The sequence below is a fragment of the Salvelinus alpinus genome, chromosome 10 (genome assembly GCF_045679555.1).
Source record: "Salvelinus alpinus chromosome 10, SLU_Salpinus.1, whole genome shotgun sequence".
Taxonomy (NCBI): domain Eukaryota; kingdom Metazoa; phylum Chordata; class Actinopteri; order Salmoniformes; family Salmonidae; genus Salvelinus; species Salvelinus alpinus.
In genome coordinates this window covers 17628123-17655230 of record NC_092095.1, presented here as the reverse complement: position 1 = coordinate 17655230, position 27108 = coordinate 17628123, and the positions used below count along the sequence as shown (strand labels likewise).

General features: G+C 47.2%; 1 protein-coding gene across 5 annotated transcripts in view; it reads left to right on the top strand.

The window, feature by feature from the left end:
* The window catches only part of LOC139531586 (disco-interacting protein 2 homolog C-like), a 32388-nt gene extending 6118 nt beyond the window's left edge, over positions 1-26270 (top strand). For 3 of the 5 annotated variants that reach the window (XM_071328169.1, XM_071328170.1, XM_071328168.1), the window contains 30 exons: positions 1-19; positions 305-396; positions 522-632; positions 813-936; positions 1013-1122; positions 1786-1888; positions 2230-2294; positions 2384-2477; positions 2634-2753; positions 2849-2963; positions 3162-3301; positions 3389-3525; positions 3968-4176; positions 4681-4795; positions 8345-8546; positions 13423-13523; positions 13650-13730; positions 14411-14534; positions 14740-14861; positions 16686-16797; positions 17469-17578; positions 19130-19260; positions 19385-19553; positions 21770-21940; positions 22067-22128; positions 22207-22264; positions 22926-23000; positions 23140-23314; positions 23425-23548; positions 23687-26270. The exon at positions 1-19 is cut by the window's left edge and continues 179 nt beyond it. In XM_071328169.1, coding sequence (XP_071184270.1) covers positions 1-19; positions 305-396; positions 522-632; positions 813-936; positions 1013-1122; positions 1786-1888; positions 2230-2294; positions 2384-2477; positions 2634-2753; positions 2849-2963; positions 3162-3301; positions 3389-3525; positions 3968-4176; positions 4681-4795; positions 8345-8546; positions 13423-13523; positions 13650-13730; positions 14411-14534; positions 14740-14861; positions 16686-16797; positions 17469-17578; positions 19130-19260; positions 19385-19553; positions 21770-21940; positions 22067-22128; positions 22207-22264; positions 22926-23000; positions 23140-23314; positions 23425-23548; positions 23687-23939 — 3624 coding nt within the window. In that variant the 3' untranslated portion in view covers positions 23940-26270. Of the gene's footprint in view, positions 20-304; positions 397-521; positions 633-812; positions 937-1012; positions 1123-1785; positions 1889-2229; positions 2295-2383; positions 2478-2633; positions 2754-2848; positions 2964-3161; positions 3302-3388; positions 3526-3967; positions 4177-4680; positions 4796-8344; positions 8547-9125; positions 9222-13422; positions 13524-13649; positions 13731-14410; positions 14535-14739; positions 14862-16685; positions 16798-17468; positions 17579-19129; positions 19261-19384; positions 19554-21769; positions 21941-22066; positions 22129-22206; positions 22265-22925; positions 23001-23139; positions 23315-23424; positions 23549-23686 lie in introns of those variants that run through there. The other 2 variants (XM_071328171.1, XR_011666396.1) reach the window with 2 other exon arrangements.
* Positions 26271-27108: the final 838 nt, after the last annotated feature.

Sequence of the window (27108 nt, the reverse complement as noted above, 5' to 3'; positions counted from 1 at the left end):
CTATATGTACTCACATACGGTAACTACACACACACACACACACACATACACACATCAAAGGAGGCTGGTGAGGGGAAGACGGCTGGAATGGAGTGGAATGGAGTAAATCGAAAGGTATCAAACACATGGAAACCATGAGTTTGATGTATTTGATACCATTCCACTGATTCCGCTCCAGCCATTACTACGAGCCCATCCTCCTCAATAAGGTGCAACCAACCTCCTGTGGCACACATACACACACACACACAGCCACACAGTCACGCCACACACACACTCACTCAGCCCTGTGTTGTGTCCATAGGGAAGTTATGGTCTCGAAGTGTCAAGCTGGCCTTTAACATCCTCCACAAGCTGGGCAGCAAGCAGGAGCCCATGGTGCGACCAGGGGACAGGGTGAGTACATGTAGAAGATCCATCCCTCCAAAACTTTTACTAGTTTAAGGAATTAAGGACAAACGAATTAAGGACAAGAAGGATTGTAATATTTTCTCCCTGCCTGTGTTCCTCCGATCCCCTAGGTGGCGCTAGTGTTTCCAAACAATGACCCGGTGGCCTTCATGGTGGCCTTCTATGGCTGCCTGCTGGCTGAGGTGGTCCCTGTGCCCATAGAGGTGCCCCTCACACGCAAGGCACGTCTACATAAATCTGGGTGTGGGGAAAAATGAATAGTCAGAGGTCCAAGCACAGAGCCATGGGGAACACCTTGTTTCATTCGCATACTGTTTGTTGTGTTGTATAAGCAATAAGCACATTCAAGCACGTATAGGAGTGTTTGTGTTGGACCTGAACATGTCTGTCTTGTCCAATAGGATGCTGGCAGCCAGCAGATCGGCTTCCTATTGGGTAGCTGTGGGGTTACCGTGGCGCTGACCAGTGATGCCTGCCATAAAGGCCTGCCCAAGAGTGCTACAGGAGAGATACCACAGTTCAGAGGTAAGTGTATGTGTGCGTGCATGAGCATGTGTTCTCGTCATCTAGTTCCTCAACAGTGTATTCTCTGTCTCTCTAGGATGGCCTAAGCTGCTGTGGTTTGTGACTGAGTCGAAGCATCTCTCCAAGCCTCCCAGAGACTGGTTCCCTCACATCAAAGATGCAAACAGCGACACAGCATATATAGAGGTAATACATTCATTACATTTCCATTACAAAGAGAGCTTCTAATGTAAATCAATCCAAATTGCTTTAACAGAACCCTAAGGGGTTTTAATGTATGTATTTGTTACTCTACACCATACCACTGCTTTAACTCTCTCTCTCTCTCTCTCTCTCTCTCTCTCTCTCTCTCTCTCTCTCTCTCTCTCTCTCTCTCTCTCTCTCTCTCTCTCGCTCTCGCTCTCTCTCGCTCTTCCTATCTCTCTCTCTCCCCCTCTCTCTCTGTTTCTCTCTCTCCCTCTCTCTCTCTGTTTCTCTCTCTCTCTCCCCCTCTCTCTATGTTTCTCTCTCTCTCTCCCCCTCTCTCTCTTTTTCTCTCTCTCTCTCTCTCCCCCTCTCTCTCTGTTTCTCTCTCTCTCTCTCTCTCTCTTGGACCTCTGACCTCTCTGTTTCTCTCTCTCTCTCCCCTTCTCTCTCTGTTTCTTTCTCTCTATCTCTCTCTCTCTTGGACCTCTGACCTCTCTGTTTCTCTCTCTCTCTCCCCCTCTCTCTCTGTTTCTCTCTCTCTCTCCCCCTCTCTCTCTGTTTCTCTCTCTCGCCCCCTCTCTCTATTTCTCTCTCTCTCTCTCTCTCTCTCTCTCTCTCTCTCTCTCTCTCTCTCTCTCTCTCTCTCTCTCTCTCCCCCCCCAGTACAAGACCTGTAAGGATGGGAGTGTGCTGGGAGTCACGGTGATGAGGATCGCTCTGCTGACTCACTGCCAAGCCCTCACACAGTCCTGTGGCTACACAGAAGGTACTGTAAGACACACACTCTACACACACAACACTCTCTCTCTCTCTCTCTCTCTCTCTCTCTCTCTCTCTCTCTCTCTCTCTCTCTCTCTCTCTCGGACCTCTGACCTCTCTGTTTCTCTCTCTCTCTCCCCCTCTCCCCCCTCTCTCTGTTTCTCTCTCTCTCTCTCACACACTCACTCACACACTCACTCACACACACACACACACACACTCTGCCAGGTAATCTCTCTAACGCTTTCTTTCGCTTCAGTGATCTCTTGACGTCTGTCTCTCTCTTTGTCTCCCTCCAACTCTTGCTCCCCCACTCCCTCCTACCCCGTCTGCCCTCTCTCTCTGCAGCGGAGACCATAGTGAATGTTCTAGACTTTAAGAAGGATGTGGGACTGTGGCACGGCATCCTCACGGTAAGACCTGCTGCTACAGGTCATGTTGTCAGGGATGATAAGGGGTTAAGGGTTAGAGGTTAAAGGTTATGTGTATCTCCTATCTCCAGAGCGTGATGAATATGATGCATGTGATCAGCGTTCCCTACTCTCTGATGAAGGTCAACCCGTTGTCCTGGATACAAAAGGTCTATCACTTTAAAGGTCAGACACACCCACCTGTCAATCAACCACTCAATAGTAAATTCATATGTCAATCTACAAGATATTGTTATGAAGTCATTTGTAAATCATTCAGGAAGTATTTGATCTTAACTTTGCGTTAACACTGATATCGACACTGTGTGTGTTTCTCTCCAGCCAAGGTAGCGTGTGTAAAGTCCAGGGACATGCACTGGGCTCTGGTGGCCCATAGAGAGCAGAAGGACATCAGCCTGAGTTCCCTCCGTATGCTGCTGGTCGCCGACGGATCGAACCCTTGTAACTCTCACTTCCTATCTATCGAGCTATTTTTCTCTTAGTCCTCTCTTTTTTTCTCTTAGTCCTCTCTTTTCTTCTGTCCTCTCCTTCTCCAGGGTCTATCTCGTCCTGTGATGCGTTCCTCAATGTGTTCCAGAGTAAAGGCTTAAGGTCAGAGGTCATCTGTCCCTGTGCCAGCTCCCCCGAGGCACTGACTGTTGCCATCAGAAGGTAGCCTCCGTCTACACTATCCCCTGACTAAGCACACAAACACACACGCACACCATCAGCAGCAGCAGCATTCATTCTGAGTAACAGGCTTAATATTTTGTTGGTTTGGGAAAAGATTCTGTCAACGTTGTGGCTGAGGGGACACTACCATCATCATCAGTGAGATCAGTCCTTTATATCTGTCCCTCTCTGATCCAGGCCAGTGGAGGACAGTAGCCAGCCCCCAGGCCGAGGGGTTCTCTCCATGCAGGGTCTGAGTTACAGTGTGGTCCGCGTCGACACGGAGGAACGCCTGTCAGTCCTCACTGTGCAGGATGTGGGCACTGTCATGCCTGGAGGTAGGGGGTGTGTGTGTGTGTGTGTGTGTGGTTAGACCTGCTCTCTTCTTCAGCTCCAGTTGTGCAGTGTGTGTGTTCTGTCTCCAGCCCTGGTGTGTGTGGTGAAGCCAGACGGTGTGCCTCTCCTGTGTAAGACAGATGAGATCGGGGAGCTGTGTGTGTGTTCCGTTGCCACGGGAACATCCTACTACGGACTGACAGGCATGACCAAGAACACCTTTGAGGTGAGGACAGTAGAGTTTGTGTGTGTAACTTACATATAATGGCCATTTGTACTGTGTGTATAGCATGTACACCATTGGTGTGGGTGTTTGTTCATGACATAATATGTGTGTATAATGTGGGTGTATAATGTGTGTGTGTGTGTGTGTGTTTGTGAGTGTGTGTGCGTGTTTCTTGTGCGTGCTGGTGTGTGTGCATGTGCGTGTGTGTGTGTGCGCGTGTGCGTGCGTGTGTGTGTGCGCTTGTGCGTGTGTGTTTGTGTGTGCGTGTGTGTGTGCGCGTGTGTGCGCGTGTGTGTGTGCGCGCGCGCGCGTGTGTGTGTGTGTGTGTGTGTGTGTGTGTGTGTGTGTGTGTGTGTGTGTGTGTGTGTGTGTGTGTGTGTGTGTGTGTGTGTGTGTGTGTGTGTGTGTGTGTGTGTGTGTGTGTGTGCGCGTGTGTGTGTAGGTGTTCCCTGTAGCATCCGGTGGAGGTCTGGTCAGTGAGTATGCGTTTGTCCGTACGGGGCTGCTGGGCTTCGTGGGTCCAGGTGGTCTGGTGTTTATCTCCGGCAAGATGGACGGCCTCATTGTGGTCAGCGGACGCAGACATAACGCTGATGACATCATAGCCACCGCACTGGCCGTGGAGCCAATGAAATTCATCTACAGAGGGAGGTATGCAATCGTGCAGTATTGTTTTGGCCAAAGACACTGTAAATGATAGAGCCACATGTTGTAGTGCACTACATAGGGAATACTATTCTCCGTTTGTACTCACTGTACTCTCCATGTAAAAGATGGCAGTTAGAGAACATACTGATACTACCCTAACCATCTAACTCTGCCTGCCTGCCTGCCTGCCTGCCTGCCTGCCTGCCTCCCTGCCTGCCTGCCTGCCTGTCTGCCTGCCTGCCTGCCTGCCTGCCTGCCTGCCTGCCTGCCTGCCTGCCTGCCTGCCTGCCTGCCTCCCTGCCTCCCTGCCTGCCTGCCTCCCTGCCTCCCTGCCTGCCTCCCTGCCTGCCTGCCTCCCTGCCTGCCTGCCTGCCTGCCTGCCTGCCTGCCTGCCTGCCTGCCTGCCTGCCTGCCTGCCTGCCTGCCTGCCTGCCTGCCTGCCTCCCTGCCTGCCTGCCTGCCTGCCTCCCTAACTGCCTGACTCCCTGCCTGCCTGCCCGCCTCCAGGATAGCAGTGTTCAGTGTGACCGTGCTGCGTGATGAGCGTATCGTGGTCGTAGCAGAGCAGAGACCAGACTCTACTGAGGAGGACAGCTTCCAGTGGATGAGCCGCGTGCTGCAGGTAACACTACCACAACATCACCCTACCGTACGACCATAATGCAGGTAACACTACCACAACATCACCCTACCGTACGACCATAATGCAGGTAACACCACCACAACATCACCCTACCGTACGACCGTAATGCAGGTAACACCACCTCAACATCACCCTACTGTACGACCGTAATGCAGGTAACACCACCTCAACATCACCCTACCGTACGACCATAATGCAGGTAACACTACCACAACATCACCCTACAGTACGACCATAATGCAGGTAACACCACCACAACATCACCCTACCGCACGACCATAATGCAGGTAACACCACCTCAACACGACCATAATGCAGGTAACACCACCTCAACATGACCATAATGCAGGTAACACCACCACAACACGACCACAGTACGACCATAATGCAGGTAACACTACCTCAACATGACCCTACCGTACGACCATAATGCAGGTAACACCACCACAACATCACCCTACCGTACGACCATAATGCAGGTAACACCACCACAACATCACCCTACAGTACGACCATAATGCAGGTAACACCACCTCAACACGACCATAATGCAGGTAACACCACCTCAACACGACCATAATGCAGGTAACACTACCACAACATCACCCTACCGTACGACCATAATGCAGGTAACACTACCTCAACACGACCATAATGCAGGTAACACCACCTCAACACGACCATAATGCAGGTAACACTACCACAACATGACCCTACCGTACGACCATAATGCAGGTAACACTACCTCAACATCACCCTACAGTACGACCATAATGCAGGTAACACTACCACAACATCACCCTACCGTACGACCATAATGCAGGTAACACCACCACAACATCACCCTACAGTACGACCATAATGCAGGTAACACCACCACAACATCACCCTACCGTACGACCATAATGCAGGTAACACTACCTCAACACGACCATAATGCAGGTAACACTACCACAACATCACCCTACCGTACGACCATAATGCAGGTAACACTACCTCAACACGACCATAATGCAGGTAACACTACCACAACATGACCCTACCGTACGACCATAATGCAGGTAACACCACCACAACATCACCCTACAGTACGACCATAATGCAGGTAACACTACCACAACATCACCCTACCGTACGACCATAATGCAGGTAACACTACCACAACATCACCCTACAGTACGACCATAATGCAGGTAACACTACCACAACATCACCCTACCGCACGACCATAATGCAGGTAACACCACCTCAACACGACCATAATGCAGGTAACACTACCACAACACGACCATAATGCAGGTAACACTACCACAACACGACCATAATGCAGGTAACACCACCTCAACACGACCACAGTACGACCATAATGCAGGTAACACTACCTCAACACGACCACAGTACGACCATAATGCAGGTAACACTACCTCAACATGACCACAGTATGACCATAATGCAGGTAACACTACCTCAACATGACCATAATGCAGGTAACACCACCTCAACATGACCACAGTATGACCATAATGCAGGTAACACTACCTCAACATGACCACAGTATGACCATAATGCAGGTAACACTACCTCAACACGACCACAGTACGACCATAATGCAGGTAACACTACCTCAGCACGACCATAATGCAGGTAACACTACCTCAACATGACCACAGTACGACCATAATGCAGGTAACACTACCACAACATCACCCTACAGTACGACCATAATGCAGGTAACACCACCACAACATCACCCTACCGTACGACCATAATGCAGGTAACACTACCTCAACACGACCATAATGCAGGTAACACCACCTCAACACGACCATAATGCAGGTAACACTACCACAACATCACCCTACCGTACGACCATAATGCAGGTAACACTACCTCAACACGACCCTACCGTACGACCATAATGCAGGTAACACCACCACAACATCACCCTACAGTACGACCATAATGCAGGTAACACTACCACAACATCACCCTACCGTACGACCATAATGCAGGTAACACTACCACAACATCACCCTACAGTACGACCATAATGCAGGTAACACTACCACAACATCACCCTACCGCACGACCATAATGCAGGTAACACCACCTCAACACGACCATAATGCAGGTAACACTACCACAACACGACCATAATGCAGGTAACACTACCACAACACGACCATAATGCAGGTAACACCACCTCAACACGACCACAGTACGACCATAATGCAGGTAACACCACCTCAACACGTCCATAATGCAGGTAACACCACCACAACATCACCCTACCGTACGACCATAATGCAGGTAACACTACCACAACACGACCATAATGCAGGTAACACCACCTCAACACGACCACAGTACGACCATAATGCAGGTAACACTACCTCAACACGACCACAGTACGACCATAATGCAGGTAACACTACCTCAACATGACCACAGTATGACCATAATGCAGGTAACACTACCTCAACATGACCATAATGCAGGTAACACCACCTCAACATGACCACAGTATGACCATAATGCAGGTAACACTACCTCAACATGACCACAGTATGACCATAATGCAGGTAACACTACCTCAACACGACCACAGTACGACCATAATGCAGGTAACACTACCTCAACACGACCATAATGCAGGTAACACTACCTCAACATGACCACAGTACGACCATAATGCAGGTAACACTACCTCAACACGACCACAGTACGACCATAATGCAGGTAACACTACCTCAACATGACCACAACATGATCATAATGCAGGTAACACTACCTCAACATGACCACAGTATGACCATAATGCAGGTAACACTACCTCAACACGACTACAGTACGACCATAATGCAGGTAACACTACCTCAACACGACCACAGTACGACCATAATGCAGGTAACACTACCTCAACACGACCACAGTACAACCATAATGCAGGTAACACTACCTCAACATGACCACAACACGATCATAATGCAGGTAACACTACCTCAACATGACCACAACACGATCATAATGCAGGTAACACTACCTCAACACTACCTCAACATGACCATAATGCAGGTAACACCACCTCAACACGACCACAGTACGACCATAATGCAGGTAACACTACCTCAACATGACCACAACACGATCATAATGCAGGTAACACTACCTCAACACGACCACAGCACGACCATAATGCAGGTAACACCACCTCAACACGACCACAGTACGACCATAATGCAACCAGACCAGTTAAAATGTGTGAATGAGCGAAACAGTGTATGTTATTTAGAGTCAATTCAAACAACTTTTTTCTACCTTGCACCTGGGAAATTGTTAGAGGTTTTTCATGATCTCGTCTCCTCCCCTGTGTGTGTGTGTGTGTGTGTGTGTGTGTGTGTGTGTGTGTGTGTGTGTGTGTGTGTGTGTGTGTGTGTGTGTGTGTGTGTGTGTGTGTGTGTGTGTGTGTGTGTGTGTGTGTGTGTGTGTGTGTGTGTGTGTGTGTGTGTGTGTGTGTTTAATTGACAGGCGATAGACAGTATCCATGGTGTGGGTGTGTTCTGCCTGGGGTTAGTTCCAGCCAACAGCCTCCCTAAGACCCCCCTGGGGGGTCTACACCTGTCTGAGACCAAACAGTTGTACCTGGAGGGGGGGCTGCACCCCTGTAATGTCCTCATGTGTCCTCACACCTGTGTTACCAACCTGCCCAAACCACGACAGAAACAACCAGGTGAGAGAGAGAGAGCGAGAGAGAGAGAGAGAGAGAGACACACACAGAGAGACAGTTTAGAAGAGCTGATTTTATTTTAGTATTTTTTATTTCACCATTATTTAAACAGGTAGACTAGTTGAGAACAAGTTCTCATTTGCAACTGCGACCTGGCCAAGATAAAGCAAAGCAGTGCGACACAAACAACAACACAGAGTTACACATGGACTAAACAAAACACACAGCCAATAACACAATAGGAAAAAAGTCTATATACAGTGTGCAAATGAGTTAAGATAAGGGAGGTAAAGGCAATACATAGGCCATAGTGGTGAAATAATTACAATTTAGCAATTAAACACTGGAGTGATAGAGACAGGAGTGATAGATGTGCAGAAGCTGAATGTGCAAGTAGAGATACTGGGGTGCAAAAGAGCAAAAAAATGAATAACAGTATGGGGATGAGGTAGTTGGATAGGCTATTTACAGATGGGCTATGTACAGGTGCAGTGATCTGTGAGTTGCTCTGACAGCTGGTGCTTAAAGTTAGTGAGGGAGATATGAGACTCCAGCTTCAGTGATTTTTGCAATTCGTTCCAGTCATTGGCAGCAGAGAACTGGAAGGAAAGGCGGCCAAAGGAAGAATTGGCTTTGGGGGTGACCAGTGAAATATACCTGCTGGAGCGCGTGCTACAGGTGGGTGCTGCTATGGTGACCAGTGAGCTGAGATAAGGCGTGGCTTTACCTAGCAAAGACTTATAGATGACCTGGAGCCAGTGGGTTTGGCGACGAATATGAAGCGAGGGCCAGCCGACGAGAGCATACAGGTCGCAGTGGTGGGTAGTATATCGGGCTTTGGTGACAAAACGGATGGCACTGTGATAGACTGCATCCAATTTGCTGATTAGAGTGTTGGAGGCTATTTTATAAATGACATCGCCGAAGTCAAGGATCGGTAGGATAGTCAGTTTCACGAGGGTATGTTTGGCAGCATGAGCGAAGGATGCTTTGTTGCGAAATAGGAAGCCAATTCAAGATTTAATTTTGGATTGGAGATGCTTAATGTGAGTCTGGAAGGAGAGTTTACAGTCTAACCAGACACCTAGGTATTTGTAGATGTACACATATTCTAACTCAGAACCGTCCAGAGTAGTGATGCTGGACGGGCGGGCAGGTGCTGGTAGCGATCGGTTGAAGAGCATACATTTAGTTTTACTTGCATTTAAGAGCAGTTCGAGGCCACGTAAGGAGAGTTGTATGGCATTGAAGCTCGTCTGGAGGTTGTTAACACAGTGTCCAAAGAAGGGCCAGAAGTATACAGAATGGTATCGTCTGCGTAGAGGTGGATCAAAGAATCACCAGCAGCAAGAGCGACATCATTGATGTATACAGAGAAAAGAGTCTGCATGAGAATTGAACCCTGTGGCACCCCCATAGAGACTGCCAGAGGTCCAGACAACAGGCCCTCCGATTTGACACACTGAACTCTGTCTGAGAAATAGTTGGTGAACCAGGCGAGGCAGTCATTTGAGAAACCAAGGCTGTTGAGTCTGCCGATAAGAATGTGGTGATTGATAGAATCGAAAGCCTTGACCAGGTCGATGAATATAGCTGCACAGTATTGTCTCTTATCGATGGTGGTTATGATATCATTTAGGACCGTGAGCGTGGCTGAGGTGCACCCATGACCAGCTCGGAAACCAGATTGCATAGGGGAGAAGGTACGATGGGTTTTGAAATGGTCGGTGATCTGTTTGTTAACTTGGCTTTTAAAGAGGATAGATATAGATATAGGTCTGTAGCAGTTTGGGTCTAGAGTGTCTCCCCCTTTGAAGAGGGGGATGACCACGGCAGCTTTCCAATCTTTAGGAATCTCAGACGATACGAAAGAGAAGTTGAACAGGCTAGTAATAGGGGTTGCAACAATTTCGGCTGATAATTTTAGAAAGAGAGGGTCCAGATTGTCTAGCCCAGCTGATTTGTAGGGGTCCAGATTTTGCAGCTCTTTCAGAACATCAGCTATCTGGATTTGGGTGAAGGAGAAATGGGGGAGGTTTTGGCAAGTTGCTGTGGGGGGTGCAGTGCTGTTGACCGGGTTAGGGGTAGCCAGGTGGAAAGCATGCCCAGCCGTAGAAAAATGGTTATTGAAATTTTCAATTATCATGGATTTATCGGTGGTGACAGTGTTTCCTAGCCTCAGTGCAGTGGGCAGCTGGGAGGAGGTGCTCTTATTCCCCATGGACTTTACAGTGTCCCAGAACTTTTTGGAGTTTGTGCTGCAGGATGCAAATTTATGTTTGAAAAAGCTTGCCTTTGCTTTCCTAACTGCCTGTGTATATTGGTTCCTATTTTCCCTGAAAAGTTGCATATCGCGGGGGCTATTCGATTCTAATGCAGTACGCCACCGGATGTTTTTGTGCTGGTCAATGGCAGTCAGGTCTGGAGTGAACCACGGGCTACATCTGTTCCTGGTTCTACATTTTTTTGAATGGGGCGTGCTTATTGAAGATGGTGAGGAAAGCACTTTTAAAGAATAACCAGGCATCTTCTACTGACGGAATGAGGTCAATATCCTTACAGGATACCCGGGCCAGGTCGATTAGAAAGGCCTGCTCGCTGAAGTGTTTTAGGGAGCGTTTGACAGTGATGAGGGGTGGTCGATTGACCACAGACCCATTACGGATGCAGGCAATGAGACAGTGATCGCTGAGATCCTGGTTGAAGACAGCAGAGGTGTATTTGGAGGGCAGGTTGGTTAGGATGATATCTATGAGGGTGCCTGTGTTTACGGATTTGGGGTTGTACCTGGTAGGTTCATTGATAATTTGTGTGAGATTGAGGGCATCAAGCTTAGATTGTAGGATGGCCGGGGTCTTAAGCATGTCCCAGTTTAGGTCACCTAGCAGCACGAGCTCTGAAGATAGATGGGGGGCAATCAATTCACATATGGTGTCCAGGGCACAGCTGGGGCAGAGGGTGGTCTATAGCAAGCGGCAACAGTGAGAGACTTGTTTCTGCAAAGGTAGATTTTTAAAAGTAGAAGCTCAAATGGTTTGGGCACAGACCTGGATAGTTAGACAGAACTGCAGGCTATATCTGCAGTAGATTGCAACTTCGCCCACTTTGGCAGTTCTATCTTGTCCTAAAATGTTATAGTTAGGGATGGAAATTTCAGGGTTTTTGGTGGCCTTCCTAAGCCAGGATTTAGACATGACTTGCACATCCGGGTTGGCAGATTGTGCTAAAGCAGTGAATAAAACACACTTAGGGAGGAGGCTTCTAATGTTAACATGCATGAAACCAAGGCTTTTACGGTTACAGAAGTCAATAAATGAGAGCGCCTGGGGCATGGGAGTGGAGCTAGGCACTGCAGGGCCTGGATTAACCTCTACATCACCAGGAGGAGCAGAGGAGGAGTAGGATAAGGGTATGGCTAAAGGCTATAAGAACTGGTTGTGTAGTGTGTTCGGAACAGAGAGTAAAACGAGCAGGTTTCTAGGCGCGGTAGAATAGATTCAATGCATAATATACAGACAAAGGTATGGTAGGATGTGAGTACAGTGGAGTTGAACCTAGGCATTGAGTGATGATGAGAGAGGTATTGTCTCTAGAGACATTAATTAAACCAGGTGAGGTCACTGCATGTGTGGGAGGTGGGACAAGAGGGTTAGCTGAGGCATATTGAGCAGGGCTGGAGGCTCTACAGTGAAATAAGACAATAATCACTAACCAAAACAGCAATGGACAAGGCATACTGACATTAGGGAGAGGCATGCGTAGACGAGTGATCATTGGGTTCAGTGAGTAGCTGGGCGGGCTGGAGACACGGCGATTCAGACAGCTAGCGGGCTGGGGCTAGCAGGCCTTAGAGGGACGTCACGACCCGAGGAGTCTGTTGTAGCCCCTTCATGCGGTTACATCGGCAGACCAGTCGTGATGGATCAGCAGGTGTCCGTGTAGTAAAAGGGTCCAGGCCAATTGGCAAAATAGGTATAGTAGCCCAAAAAATTGGCTGATGGACCTCTTAAGCTAACAGTCCAGTATGCTCTAGACAGCTAGCGAGCCGTAGTGATCAGGCTAGCAGATGGGCAGGGGACGTCGCGACGGAGGAGCCTGTTATGTCGGTAGTCCAGTCGTGATGGATCGGCGGGGCTCCGTATCAGCAATTAAAGGGGTCCAGGCCAATTGGCAAAATAGGTATTATAGCCCAAGGAGTGGCTGATGGACCTCTTCGGCTAGCCGGGAGATGGGCCTAGCATAGGCTAGCTTCAGGCTATTGGTGCTTGCTTCGGGACATAGAGATTAGCCAGGGGAACCCAATAGGATAGCAGCTAGCTAACTGCGATGATCCAGGTGAAGAGGTTCAGAGCTTGCGGTAGGAATCCGGGGATATGGAGAAAAAGAAGTCCGATAAGCTCTGGGTTGAATCGCGTTGTGCAGACTGGCAGGAGTTGTCCGGGCTAAAGGTTAGCCGATGGCCACTAGCAGTGGCTAGCTGACTACTAACTAGCAGCTAGTTAGCTGGCTAGCTTCTGTTGGGGGTTCCGGTTCTAGAGTAAAGAAAATAGCAGATCCATACCACATTGGGTGAGGCTGGTTGCAGGAGAGTATATTGAGGTTGGGGTTAAGAAAAATATAAAAAAAGATATGCGAAGAAAATAGATCTAAAAAAATATATACATAGGACACGACAAGATGAAGACAAAAGACGCCTGACTGCTACGCCATCTTGGAATGAAAATGAATTTAGAATTTAGTGAACGATGAGGAGCAACTTTGCCGGAAAGCTGAAGAACATTGTTAGCTCTTATAGCTCTCAAGCTGCTTGTTGTATCTGGTCATTCAAATCATGTTTTGGACGTGTCCTGACCTCGTGTGTGTTGTGTGTGTGTTGTAGAGATTGGTCCTGCGTCTGTGATGGTGGGGAACCTGGTGTCTGGGAAGAGGATCGCTATGGCCAGTGGCAGAGACCTGGGACAAACTGATGACAATGACCAGGTAACACATTGTTTGTGTATTTCTTCCCCCTGACATACACACAGGATTTTATAATGTGTTTTAAACTGTGATGGATTATAGTTATTACACAGTCTGTGATGGCATATCATGTTGTGTGTTCTGTAGTTCCTGTTCCTGTCAGAGGTTCTGCAGTGGAGATCTCAGACTACGCCTGAACACATCCTCTACACACTGCTTAGCTCCCGGGTAACACACACACACACACAAACAAACACACATGCATGCACATACACACACAGCAGTGGGGGCTGGAGTAAAAGGAACAGAGTCAAACATGTGGTTTCCATATGTTTGATTTGTTTGATACCGTTCCATGAATTCCATTCCAGCCTTTACAATGAGCCTGTCCTACTATAGCTCCTCCCACCAGCCTCCACTGACACACACACACACTTATGCCATGGAATTGTTAAGAACTCTGATTGTTTTGGACTCTGATTGTTAAGGATTCTGATTGTTATGGACTCTGTTATTTACTCTGATTGTTTACGGACTCTGATTGTTACAGACTCTGATTGTTACAGATTCTGATTGGAATCTGATTGTTACGGACTCTAGTTGGACTCTGATTGTTACGGACTCTGATTGTTAAGGACTCTGATTGTTAAGGACTCTGATTGTTAAGGACTCTGATTGGACTCTGATTGTTACAGACTTATTGTTACGGACTCTGATTGGACTCTGATTGTTACAGACTTATTGTTACGGACTCTGATTGGACTCTGATTGTTACAGACTTATTGTTACGGACTCTGATTGGAATCTGATTGTTAAGAACTCTGATTCGACTCTGATTGTTACGGACTCTGATTGTTATGGACTCTGATTGGAATCTGATTGCGCTCTATCACTCCATCTTTCTCTAGGGAGCGGTGTCTAGTTCTCTGACGTGTCTTCAGCTCCATAAGAGGGCAGAGAGAGTTGCTGCTCTGCTGCTGGAGAGAGGAGGACTACAGGAGGGAGACCACATAGCACTGGTCTACCCACCAGGTAACACACACACACACACACACACACACACACACACACACACACACACACACACACACACACACACACACACACACACACACACACACACACACACACACACACACACACACACACACACACACACACACACACACACACACACACAGAGCATATGTGTACGCCCAAATACACTCTTCACTTCTCTCTCCTATGTGTGTTACAGGTATAGACCTGATTGCAGCGTTCTACGGTTGTCTGTATGCTGGCTGTGTTCCTATCACGGTCCGACCGCCCCACCCACAGAACATCTCAACCACACTGCCCACGGTCAAGATGATCGTAGAGGTGAGAGGTCATGACTGTGGTAAACTAGAGGTCAATACTGCCCAGGCAACCGGTAGAGAGGAGGTAGAAGAGAAAGAGAATGTAGAAGCATCTCTCTCTCCATCTATCTCTCTCTCTCTTCATTTATCTCCCTCTCTCCCTTCATTTGTCTCTCTCTCTCTCTCTTCATCTATCTCCCTCTCTCTCCATCTATTTCAATTCAATTCAATTCAAGGGGCTTTATTGGCATGGGAAACATGTGTTAACATTGCCAAAGCAAGTGAGGTAGATAACATACAAAAGTGAAATAAACAATAAAAATTTACAGTAAACATTACACATACAGAAGTTTCAAAACAATAAAGACATTACAAATGGCAGATGACCTCTGGCCTTGGATATTCCAGGATGATATAGTGAAGGCTTTTTGTTCCATAAAGTGTCCAATGTTGTTGGTCGTGGTTTGGCTTCAGGCCAGTAAGTGTGAGCAGAGCCTGCTGAGCATCTGGTACATGCCTTTGGCTTGGGCGAGTGTAAGAGTGGGGGTTGGGCCTGTTTGCCCGCTCACTACCTGGGCGTATGTGTGACTTCCATGTTGATGCCCTCTATTTCTCTCTCTCTTCATCTATTGCACTCTCTCTCTCTTCATCTATCTCTCTCTCTTCATCTATCTCCCTCTCTCTCTTCATCTATCTATCTCCCTCTCTCTCTTCATCTATCTCTCTCTCTCTTCATCTATCTCTCTCTCTCTTCATGTCTCCCTCTCTTCATGTATCTCTCCCTCTCTCTTTATGTATCTCCCTCTCTCTCTTCATCCATCTCCCTTTCTCTCTTCATCCATCTCCCTCTCTCTCTTCATCTCTCTCTCTCTCTTCATCTCTCTCTCTCTCTCTTCATCTCTCTCCATCTTCATCTCTCTCTCTCTCTCACTCTCTTCATCCATTGCACTCTCTCTCTCTTCATCTCTATCTCTCTCTCGTCATCTATCTCTCTCTCTTCAACTATCTCCCTCTCTCTCTCTTCATCTATCTCCCTCTCTCTCTCTTCATCTATCTCCCTCTCTCTCCATCTATTTCTCTCTCTCGTCATCTATTGCACTCTCTCTCTCTCTTCATCTATTGCACTCTCTCTCTTCATCTATCTCCCTCTCTCTCCATCTATTTCTCTCTCTCTTCATCTATTGCACTCTCTCTCTTCATCTATCTCCCTCTCTATCTCCCTCTCTCTCCATCTATTTCTCTCTCTCTTCATCTATTGCACTCTCTCTCTTCATCTATTTCTCTCCCTCTCTCTCTTCATCTATCTCCCTCTCTCTCTTCATCTATCTCTCTCTCGTCATCTATTGCACTCTCTCTTCATATATCTCTCTCTCTTCATCTATTTCTCTCTCTCTTCATCTATCTCTCTTCATGTCTCCCTCTCTTCATGTATCTCTCCCTCTCTCTTTATGTATCTCCCTCTCTCTCTTTATGTATCTCCCTCTCTCTTCATCCATATCCCTCTCTCTCTTCATCCATCTCCCTTTCTCTCTTCATCCATCTCCCTGTCTCTCTTCATCTCTCTCTCCATATCTCTCTCTCTCTCTTCATCTATCTATCTCTCTCTTCATATCTCTCTCTCTTCATCTCTCTCTCTCGCTCTATTCATCTCTCTCCATCTCTCTCTATTCATCTATCTCTCTCTCTCTCTCTCTCTTCTTCTATCTCTCGCTCTTCATCTCTCTCTCTCCATCTCTCTCTCTCTTCATCTATCTATCGCTCTCTCTCTCTTCATCAATCTCTCTCTCTCCCTTCATCTACGTATCTCTCTCTCTCTCTCTCTGCATCTATCTCTCTCTCCCTCCAGGTCAGTCGTTCGGCCTGTGTGATGACCACAGCGGTCATCTGTAAGCTGCTGCGGTCCAAGGAGGCGGTCGCCACAGTTGACATCAGGAACTGGCCTCCCGTCCTGGACACAGGTCAGCCCTGACCACATGTATTGTATCGGTCAGGCTGTTAGCTGGATGTTTGTACTGTATCTGTCAGGCTGTTAGCTGGATGTTTGTACTGTATCTGTCAGGCTGTTAGCTGGATGTTTGTACTGTATCTGTCAGGCTGTTAGCTGGATGTTTGTACTGTATCTGTCAGGCTGTTAGCTGGATGTTTGTACTGTATCTGTCAGGCTGTTAGCTGGATGTTTGTACTGGTGTATAACTCAATCAACCAATCAAATGTATTTATAAGCCCTTCTTACATCAGCTGATATATCAAAGCGCTGTACAGAAACCCAGCCTAAAACCCCAAACAGCAAGCAATGCAGGTGTAGAAGCACGGTGGCTAGGAAAAACTCCCTAGAAAGGCCAAAACCTAGGAAGAAACCTAGAGAGGAACCAGGATATAAGGGGTGGCCAGTCCTCTTTTGACTGTGCAGGGTGGAGATTATAACAGAACATGGCCAAGATGTTCAAATGTTCATAGATGACCAGCAGGGTCAAATAATAATAATCACAGTGGTTGTCGAGGGTGCAACAGGTCAGCACCTCAGGAGTAAATGTCAATTGGCTTTTCATAGCCGATCATTCAGAGTATCTCTACCGCTCCTGCTGTCTCTAGAGAGTCTGTCTCTAACTGAATATTATTGTGTTATCAGATGACCTGCCAAAGAAGAAGTCTCCAGCGCTGTATAAGCCCTGTAACCCTGATGCCTTGGCCTACCTGGACTTCAGTGTGTCCACTACTGGCATGCTGGCTGGAGTACAGGTAACATTAAGCCCTAAAATCTGACCCCTAACCCCTGTTCTGACCTTTAACCCTACCTGGACTTCAGTGTGTCCACTACTGGCATGCTGGCTGGAGTACAGGTAACATTAAGCCCTAACATCTGACCCCTAACCCCTGTTCTGACCTTTAACCCTACCTGGACTTCAGTGTGTCCACTACTGGCATGCTGGCTGGAGTACAGGTAACATTAAGCCCTAACATCTGACCCCTAACCCCTGTTCTGACCTTTAACCCTACCTGGACTTCAGTGTGTCCACTACTGGCATGCTGGCTGGAGTACAGGTAACATTAAGCCCTAACATCTGACCCCTAACCCCTGTTCTGACCTTTAACCCTACCTGGACTTCAGTGTGTCCACTACTGGCATGCTGGCTGGAGTACAGGTAACATTAAGCCCTAACATCTGACCCCTAACCCCTGTTCTGACCTTTAACCCTACCTGGACTTCAGTGTGTCCACTACTGGCATGCTGGCTGGAGTACAGGTAACATTAAGCCCTAACATCTGACCCCTAACCCCTGTTCTGACCTTTAACCCTACCTGGACTTCAGTGTGTCCACTACTGGCATGCTGGCTGGAGTACAGGTAACATTAAGCCCTAACATCTGACCCCTAACCCCTGTTCTGACCTTTAACCCTACCTGGACTTCAGTGTGTCCACTACTGGCATGCTGGCTGGAGTACAGGTAACATTAAGCCCTAACATCTGACCCCTAACCCCTGTTCTGACCTTTAACCCTACCTGGACTTCAGTGTGTCCACTACTGGCATGCTGGCTGGAGTACAGGTAACATTAAGCCCTAACATCGGACCCCTAACCCCTGTTCTGACCTTTAACTCTACCTGGACTTCAGTGTGTCCACTACTGGCATGCTGACTGTAGTACAGGTAACATTAAGCCCTAACATCTGACCCCTAACCCCTGTTCTGACCTTTAACCCTACCTGGACTTCAGTGTGTCCACTACTGGCATGCTGGCTGGAGTACAGGTAACATTAAGCCCTAACATCGGACCCCTAACCCCTGTTCTGACCTTTAACTCTACCTGGACTTCAGTGTGTCCACTACTGGCATGCTGGCTGGAGTACAGGTAACATTAAGCCCTAACATCGGACCCCTAACCCCTGTTCTGACCTTTAACCCTACCTGGACTTCAGTGTGTCCACTACTGGCATGCTGGCTGGAGTACAGGTAATATTAAGCCCTAACATCTGACCCCTAACCCCTGTTCTGACCTTTAACTCTACCTGGACTTCAGTGTGTCCACTACTGGCATGCTGGCTGGAGTACAGGTAACATTAAGCCCTAACATCCGACCTCCATCCCTGACTCTTATCCCCTGCTTTTTTCTGGTGGCTAACATGGTTTGTGTGTGTGTGTGTGTGTGTGTGTGTGTGTGTGTGTGTGTGTGTGTGTGTGTGTGTGTGTGTGTGTGTGTGTGTGTGTGTGTGTGTGTGTGTGTGTGTGTGTGTGTGTGTGTGTGTGTGTGTGTGTGTGTGTGTGTGTGTGTGTGTGTGTGTGTGTGTGTAGGTGTCCCATAATGCAGTGGGAGCCTTCTGTCGGTCAGTGAAGCTGCAGTGTGAACTGTATCCCTCCAGAGAGGTAGCGATCTGTCTCGACCCCTACTGTGGCCTGGGCTTCGTCCTCTGGTGTCTGTGCAGGTACACACACACACACCGTAGCACATGCACAGAGACACGCATTCACGAACACACACACACACCAATTCAACAACAGTTTCAATGTCCAACAACTGACTTCCCTTTCTAACCTCTACCTCTCCAGTGTGTACAGTGGCCACCAGTCGATCCTGATCCCTCCAGTAGAGTTGGAGTCTAACCCAGCCCTGTGGCTGCTCGCTGTCAGCCAGCTCCGAGTCAGAGACACCTTCTGTTCCTACAGCGTCATGGAGCTCTGCACTAAAGGACTGGGCCTGCAGACAGATGCACTGAAGGTACACACACACTAGAGTTCTCATCACACACGTGCTAGAGTTCTCACCACACACACACTAGAGTTCTCATCGTACACACACGCTAGAGTTCTCATCGTACACACACGCTAGAGTTCTCATCACACACACGCTAGAGTTCTCATCACACACACGCTAGAGTTCCCATCGTACACACGCTAGAGTTCTTATCACACACACGCCAGAGTTCTCATCACACACACGCTAGAGTTCTCATCACACACACGCCAGAGTTCTCATCACACACACGCTAGAGTTCCCATCGCACACACGCTAGAGTTCCCATCACACACACGCCAGAGTTCTCATCACACACACGGTAGAGTTCTCATCACACACACGCCAGAGTTCTCATCACACACACGCTAGAGTTCCCATCGCACACATGCTAGAGTTCCCATCGCACACACGCTAGAGTTCTCGTCTGGCCTGAAAATTCGAGCCCAGTCTTACCCAAGCCCCGTTGAAGCCCGAGCCCAGGACCAGTCTGACATCACAGAAATGCAATGAGACTGAACGTGAAATAAAATCCTGATTTCTAGAAAACAGTATATTAATTTAAACTGGTGATGAGAACAATGCGGCGGAGGCGGGCGGGAGCAAAGTGAGGAAACAGAGAGAGGAAAACTGACCTTAGTTATCATCAACTAAATGATGACAATATTGGAATAAATGCAATTGAAGGCATGTATGAAATTGTTGCTTATACTGAAACTCCCAAATTCATATTCAACCGTTATACTAATTGAAAGCAATAGCCGTGTGTGGTCAATGATCGGTGCGTGATCCAATCAATGCAATGCATGTTTTATTCCGAAATGACATTTGGATCAGTTATGGGTTTACTTTCAAAGGTCCAGCAAATGCACATTAGCAGCGCAGTCATATAGGGTTTGTATGTATCTGCTTTAACAGATGCCATTCTGAGATGTGCTGGTTGTCGGGTCTTGTGGATCATCATTCTCCAGAACGCACTCTAGTCTATTCGTATTGCAATTTGAAACATTTCAATGATCAGAAAAATACGTTTAATCATGGCCACTAATTTCTCTGGCCCAGCCAATATTGCAGTCTTGGCGCTGCTTGTGTCTGCTACTGAGACAGAGAGCAGTAGCAATAGGTGCGCAGACAGACAGTTTTCATTTCGTAACACGGCAAGCTTGAAACCCGCCCGGCACGAATCAATTCAGATAATTTGAGGCCCGGCCATCGGGCCCCATCGGGTTCGGGCTGAGAATGAGAACTCTTACACACATCCACAAACACACACAATTCAAATGCAGGGAGAACTAAAAGTGCTCTTTGTAATGTCTTTGAATTGACTCAGTAAACGGTGTGTTTGTGGCCTGAGGTGTTGTCTAATTGGTTGCTGATGGACAGACAGGGTTTATTTTAAGAGATTAACTTTCGCCATGGAAATCGCCATGGAAACTGGGAGCTGACTGAGACACACAAAAGGAACAGATCAAGGAACAAACCGCAGCTTTATATAGTCATCAGCAGGTGGGGTGAAGGTGGGTGAGAGGGAGGGAGGATGAGAGGGAAGATGAGAGGTATGATGAGAGGGAGGATGAGAGGGAGGAGGTAGGATGATAGATGGGAGGGTGAGAGGGAGGATGAGAGGGAGGAGGTAGGATGATAGATGAGAGGGAGGATGAGAGGGAGGATGAGAGGGAGGATGAGAGGGAGGATGAGAGGGAGGAGGTAGGATGATAGATGAGAGGGCAGATGAGAGGGAGGGTGAGAGGGAGGAGGTAGGATGATAGATGAGAGGGAGGATGAGAGGGAGGATGAGAGGGCGGATGAGAGGGAGGAGGTAGGATGATAGATGAGAGGGAGGTAATGATTGAAATGTTGTGTATTTATATGTAATACACTCTCTTTCCCTCTCCTCTTTCCCCCCTCTCCTCTTTCCCCTCTCTTCTCTTCCCCCTCTCTCCTCCTCTCCCCCTCTTCTCTTCACCCCTCTCTCCTCCCTCTGTTCTCTTCCCCCTTTCTCCTCCCTCTTCTCTTCCCCCTCTCTCATCGCTCTTCTCTTCCCCCCTCGCTTCTCTTCCCCCTCTCCTTCCCCTCTCTTCTCTTCCCCCTCTCTCCTCCATCTCTTCTTCCCCCTCTCTTCCCCTCTTTCCTCCCTCTCTTCTTCCCCCTCTCTTCCTCCCTCTCTTCTCTTCCCCCTCTCTCCTCCTCTTCCTCTCCAGGCGCGGGGCCTGGACCTGTCCCGTGTGAGGGCGTGTGTTGTGGTAGCAGAGGAGAGACCCAGGATGTCTCTAACACACTCCTTCTCCAAGCTGTTTAAAGACCTGGGCCTGCACCCCCGATCTGTCAGCACAGCATTCGGCTGTAGGGTCAACCTGGCTATCTGTCTGCAGGTAAGGCTGTGTGTGTGTGTTTGTTGTATGTGTTTGTTGTGTGTATGTGTTTTTGAGTGGGTGTGAGTGTGTGCGTGCGTGTGCGTGTGCGATAACATGGTCACCCTGTCCTGTGATTGGTTACAGGGCACCTCCGGACCAGACCCTACTACAGTTTACGTGGACATGAGAGCTCTGCGACATGATAGGTATTTCTGCCTGTCAGTCACAGCAACAACCAATCAGATTAACCAATTAACTTGAATAACAGTTTGTTTGTCTCTCAGGGTTCGGTTGGTGGAGAGAGGTTCTCCTCACAGTCTCCCTCTCATGGAGTCAGGAAAGGTGGGTCCTGTGTTATGTTTGAACATTTAGGGTCAGAAAGTTTCATGAGTGTACTAAGACTGAGTAAGACTCAGCTTCTAGAGCTCCTGACTGTGTGGTTCAGTAAGACTCAGCTTCTAGAGCTCCTGACTGTGTGGTTCAGTAAGACTCAGCTTCTAGAGCTCCTAACTGTGTGGTTCAGTAAGACTCAGCTTCTAGAGCTCCTAACTGTGTGGTTCAGTAAGACTCAGCTTCTAGAGCTCATGCCTGTGTGATTCAGTAAGACTCAGCTTCTAGATATCTTGACTGTGTGGTTCAGTAAGACTCAGCTTTTAGAGCTCCTGACTGTGTGGTTCAGTAAGACTCAGCTTATAGAGCTCTCGACTGTGTGGTTCAGTAAGACTCAGCTTCTAGAGCTCCTGACTGTGTGGTTCAGTAAGACTCAGCTTCTAGAGCTCCTGATTGTGTGGTTCAGTAAGACTCAGCTTCTAGAGCTCCTAACTGTGTGGTTCAGTAAGACTCAGTTTCTAGAGCTCATGCCTGTGTGGTTCAGTAAGACTCAGCTTCTAGAGTTCCCGACTGTGTTGTTCGGCTGCAGCTCTCTACAGATAGACCAGAATATCTCATATATGCTTTACATGGAGAAGAAAGCATTGTAATGTAATTATGGTTACTGTTTCAGATCCTACCTGGTGTCCGCATCATCATCGCCAACCCAGAGACTAAGGGACCCCTGGGAGACTCCCACCTAGGAGAGGTCAGCATACAGACACACAAACTGATTGATTTAATAAACTTGTTTCAGGATTTTATGTTGCCCCAGTAAAGATGCTAGAGAGAGAGAGAGATCATTTAAATATAATTTCAATCTCTCTCTCTGCCCCTCCCCTCTCTAGATCTGGGTGCACAGTGCCCATAATGGCAGTGGATATTACAGTGGTTATGGAGAGGAGGTCCTTCAGTCTGATCACTTCACCTCCAGACTCAGCTTCGGAGACACATCCACCGTCTGGGCTCGCACCGGATACCTGGGCTTCTTACGACGTACTGAACTCACTGATGCCAGCGGAGGTATACACACACACAAACTCACACACAAACTCACACACAAAAACATATACAGACACACATTATTCGCGCACAGACATACACACACATCTTTCTCTGTGTTCCGTCCCCAGAGAGACATGATGCGCTGTATGTGGTGGGCGCGTTGGAGGAGGCCATGGAGCTGAGGGGGATGAGGTATCATCCTATAGACATCGAGACCTCCGTCATCAGGACGCACCAGAGCATCATGGAATGGTACGTCACTAAACATCTGAAACAACACAAAAGCTGTTCCTATTTCTCTTCTTTATATAGGTAGAACCACTATAGTTCCAAATGACTCATCTGTGTGTGTGTGGGTGTGTGTGTGCGTGTGTGTGTGTTGTGCAACAGTGCGGTGTTTCCCTGGACTAACCTGCTGGTAGTTGTGGTGGAACTAGAAGGCTCGGAGCAGGAAGCCCTGGACCTGGTTCCCATGGTGACCAAGGCGGTGCTGGAAGAGCATTACCTCATCGTTGGGGTCGTCGTGGTAACGGACATCGGGGTGATCCCCATCAACTCTCGCGGGGAGAAGCAGCGCATGCACCTCCGGGACGGCTTCCTACAGGACCAGCTAGACCCCATCTACGTGGCTTATAACATGTAACCCAGCCGCCCCATCCGGGGGGGTGGGGGTGTGGGTGGATGTAAGAGAGGGGGATGTGTGTGTTAGCATGTGTGTGTATGCGTACGTGCGTGTATATCGCTGGTGTTGTTAATTTCAAATCAAGACGTACTGTATTTTTGAATCTGCACATGGTCATATGGTGTGGTGCCAGTTGTCTGATCCTTTAGTTGTGCTGTGGTGGAGGTATGGCTGTTTCTGCACCCCCGGTTAAACCTGACACCTAGACAGGAAGTCGCTGTACAAAGCCTTAGAGGAACACTGTGTACTGACTACACCACTGGTTGTTAGGAGAGAGAGAAAATATCTCTGAACATTTCTGTTATCTTAATGAAATAGACATGAAAAATTAAGTTATTAAAGTATATTGTCAGAAAAAGACAGGGGGTTCAGATTAGTGTATAAATATAAATATTGTACATAAACAAAATTATCTATACGGCGAGAACTGAAACACACTGAGGGCCTGTTATACAGCTTTCTCCACCTGCGGTGTGTGTGTGTGTGTGCGTGTGCGTGCGTGCGTGCGTGCGCGTGAATGAATGTGATACAGTGCACTCCTCTTATAAGAATCACATACATCCTTAACGATTTGTTTCCTAAAGCCAATTAACTCCTAAATGCCAAGTTAACCTGTTAGAAGTACACAATTGTTTCTATCCAACATTGTTTGACCATTGTAAGCATTTTATTATGGTAATATGTGATTCTGCTAAGAGAGCCCAGTAAGTAGCAGAGGAAAATAGGAGTTGTTAAGCCCAGCTCTGGACCAGAAACACAAGATACATTTGAAATGTTAGCCTATTCCCTTTAAAGTGCACTGTTGGGACCATGATCATAAATAGGACACTATATACAAAAGAAGCCCCCGTTTGGGACGCATCCACAGTAAAGTGTTCTAACATCCACAGTAAAGTGTTCTAACAAAGAGAAAACAAAAGAGTTTAGAAGAAATGTATTTATCAGTCATAAAATGATCACTTATGGCATCGTCTATGTTATCAGTCTATGTTATCAACTTTTCTGTGAAAAACATAATTTCATGTTACTGTTTATTGCCATGAGTATTGTCCTAGAGGCAGAACTGAGTGGTTTTTGCTAGATGGGCCAGCTGCGAAGTCAAAATTGTCTATAATGTAAAAATTCATGAAATCAAAAATGTGCTTTTTTGGGCTTAATTTAAGTTGAGGGTTAGGCATTAGGGTTAGCAGTGTGGTTAAGATTAGAGTTAAGGTTTAAAATCTGATTTTATTCCAGCTAGTGACCACTCTGCAGAGCTGCCTCTAGGGCAAGACTCATGACAGTAAATGCCAACCTGCTAATTTTAATCAAATCAAATCACATTTTATTTGTTACATGCGCTGAATACAAAAGGTGTAGATCTTACCATGAAATGCTTACTTACAAGCCCTTAACCAACAATGCAGTTCAAGAAGTAGAGTTAAGAAAAAAATGACAATATAAATGAAAGTAAAAAATAAAATCAAAAGTAACACAATAAAATGACATAACAATAACAAGGCTATATACAGGGGGTACCGGCACCGAGTCAATGTGCGGGCCAGTCGAGGCAATTCGTACGTGTAGGTAGGGGTGCACCTAATGCACCTATTTGTTTACATTCAGACTCCTGAGTTTGTTTTATCATCATAATCACAACACATCTCATTTTAATTCATGTTTTCAGCTACTTTTGTCTCAGAGCTATAATATAATGCCATGTATGAAAAACACACATATCATGACGTATTTATTTGCTTGTTATTCTGTACTAGAGAATGGTGATGGTACTATTTTTAAATGTTTTATTTAACCTTTATTTAACTAGGCATGTCAGTTAAGAACAAATTCTTATTTACATTGACGGCCTACCCCGGCCAAACTCTAACGCGGACGATGCTGGGTCAATTGTGCGCCGCCCTATGGGACTCCCAATCACGGCCGGTTGTGATACAGCCTGGAATTGAACCAGGGTCTGTAGTGACTACTCTAGCACTGAGATGCAGTGCCTTAGACCGCTGCGCCTCTCGGGAGCCCCCTGACTGTGTGTTAGAGAGAGAGGAGTCTTGTAGGTAGGGTTAAGCCTGGTACGGAAACTAGAGAGGTGAGAGAGGTGAGAGAGACTGCATTTTGGGTGTGTGCGTGTGCGCGTGCGTGCGTGTATTGTGTGTAAATAGTGTTGATTTTGTATGGTACAGGTGTGTGTGATTGTTTTGTACACATGATGAAAATATAAAAATGACACTTTTATAAGAGCCTGCCATTGGCTCAACATCACACTATACAGTGCAATAAAGTGCTTTGATTGGTTAAGCCGTGTCTGGTGTGCTGTTATTGCTTCAAATACTTTGAGTGGTGCTCAGTGGAAAGAGAAAGGAGTTGCACAAGTTCTAGGATCAGTTCCCTTTACCAATCCTTACCTGAAGTAGTAGGGCAGGGTTTCTTATTGAGTGGTTAGTCAAGGGGCCGGAGCATAATTACATATAACTTGTAGACTGCAAATTTACCACAAGAAGCCCAAATAGATATTGGACTAAAACCTAATAATTTCAAACCTTGCTTACATTTGTATACAATTGCATACACAGTCCACAAAACATTATGAACATCTTCCTAATATTGAGTTGCACACCCCCTTTTGCCCTCAGAACATTCTCAATTTGTCAGGGCATGGACTCTAAAAGGTGTCGAAAATGTTTCACAGGGATGCTGGCCCATGTTGACCCCAATGCTTCCCACTGTTGTGTCAAGTTGACTGGATAACCTTTGGATAGTGGACCATTCTTGATACACACGGGAAACTGTTGAGCGTGAAAAACCCAGCAGCGTTGTAGTTCTTGACACACTCAAACCGGTGCGCCTGTCACCTACTACCATACCCTGTTCAAAGGCACTGATTGAGGTGGATTTAACAAGTGACATCAATAAAGGCTCATAGCTTTCACCTGGAACTGTGAAAACAGAAAATCTCATGGGACATCATAAATTAGGAAACATCTTTACAATATCTCCCAACCAAGTGGTTTGTCTAATTTATGCTTTGGCTACAACTTCAAGTAAAGGACCAGTGGTGTAAAGTACTTCAGTAAAAATACTTTAAAGTACTACTTAAGTCGTTTTTTGGGGTATCTGTACTTTACTATTTATTTTT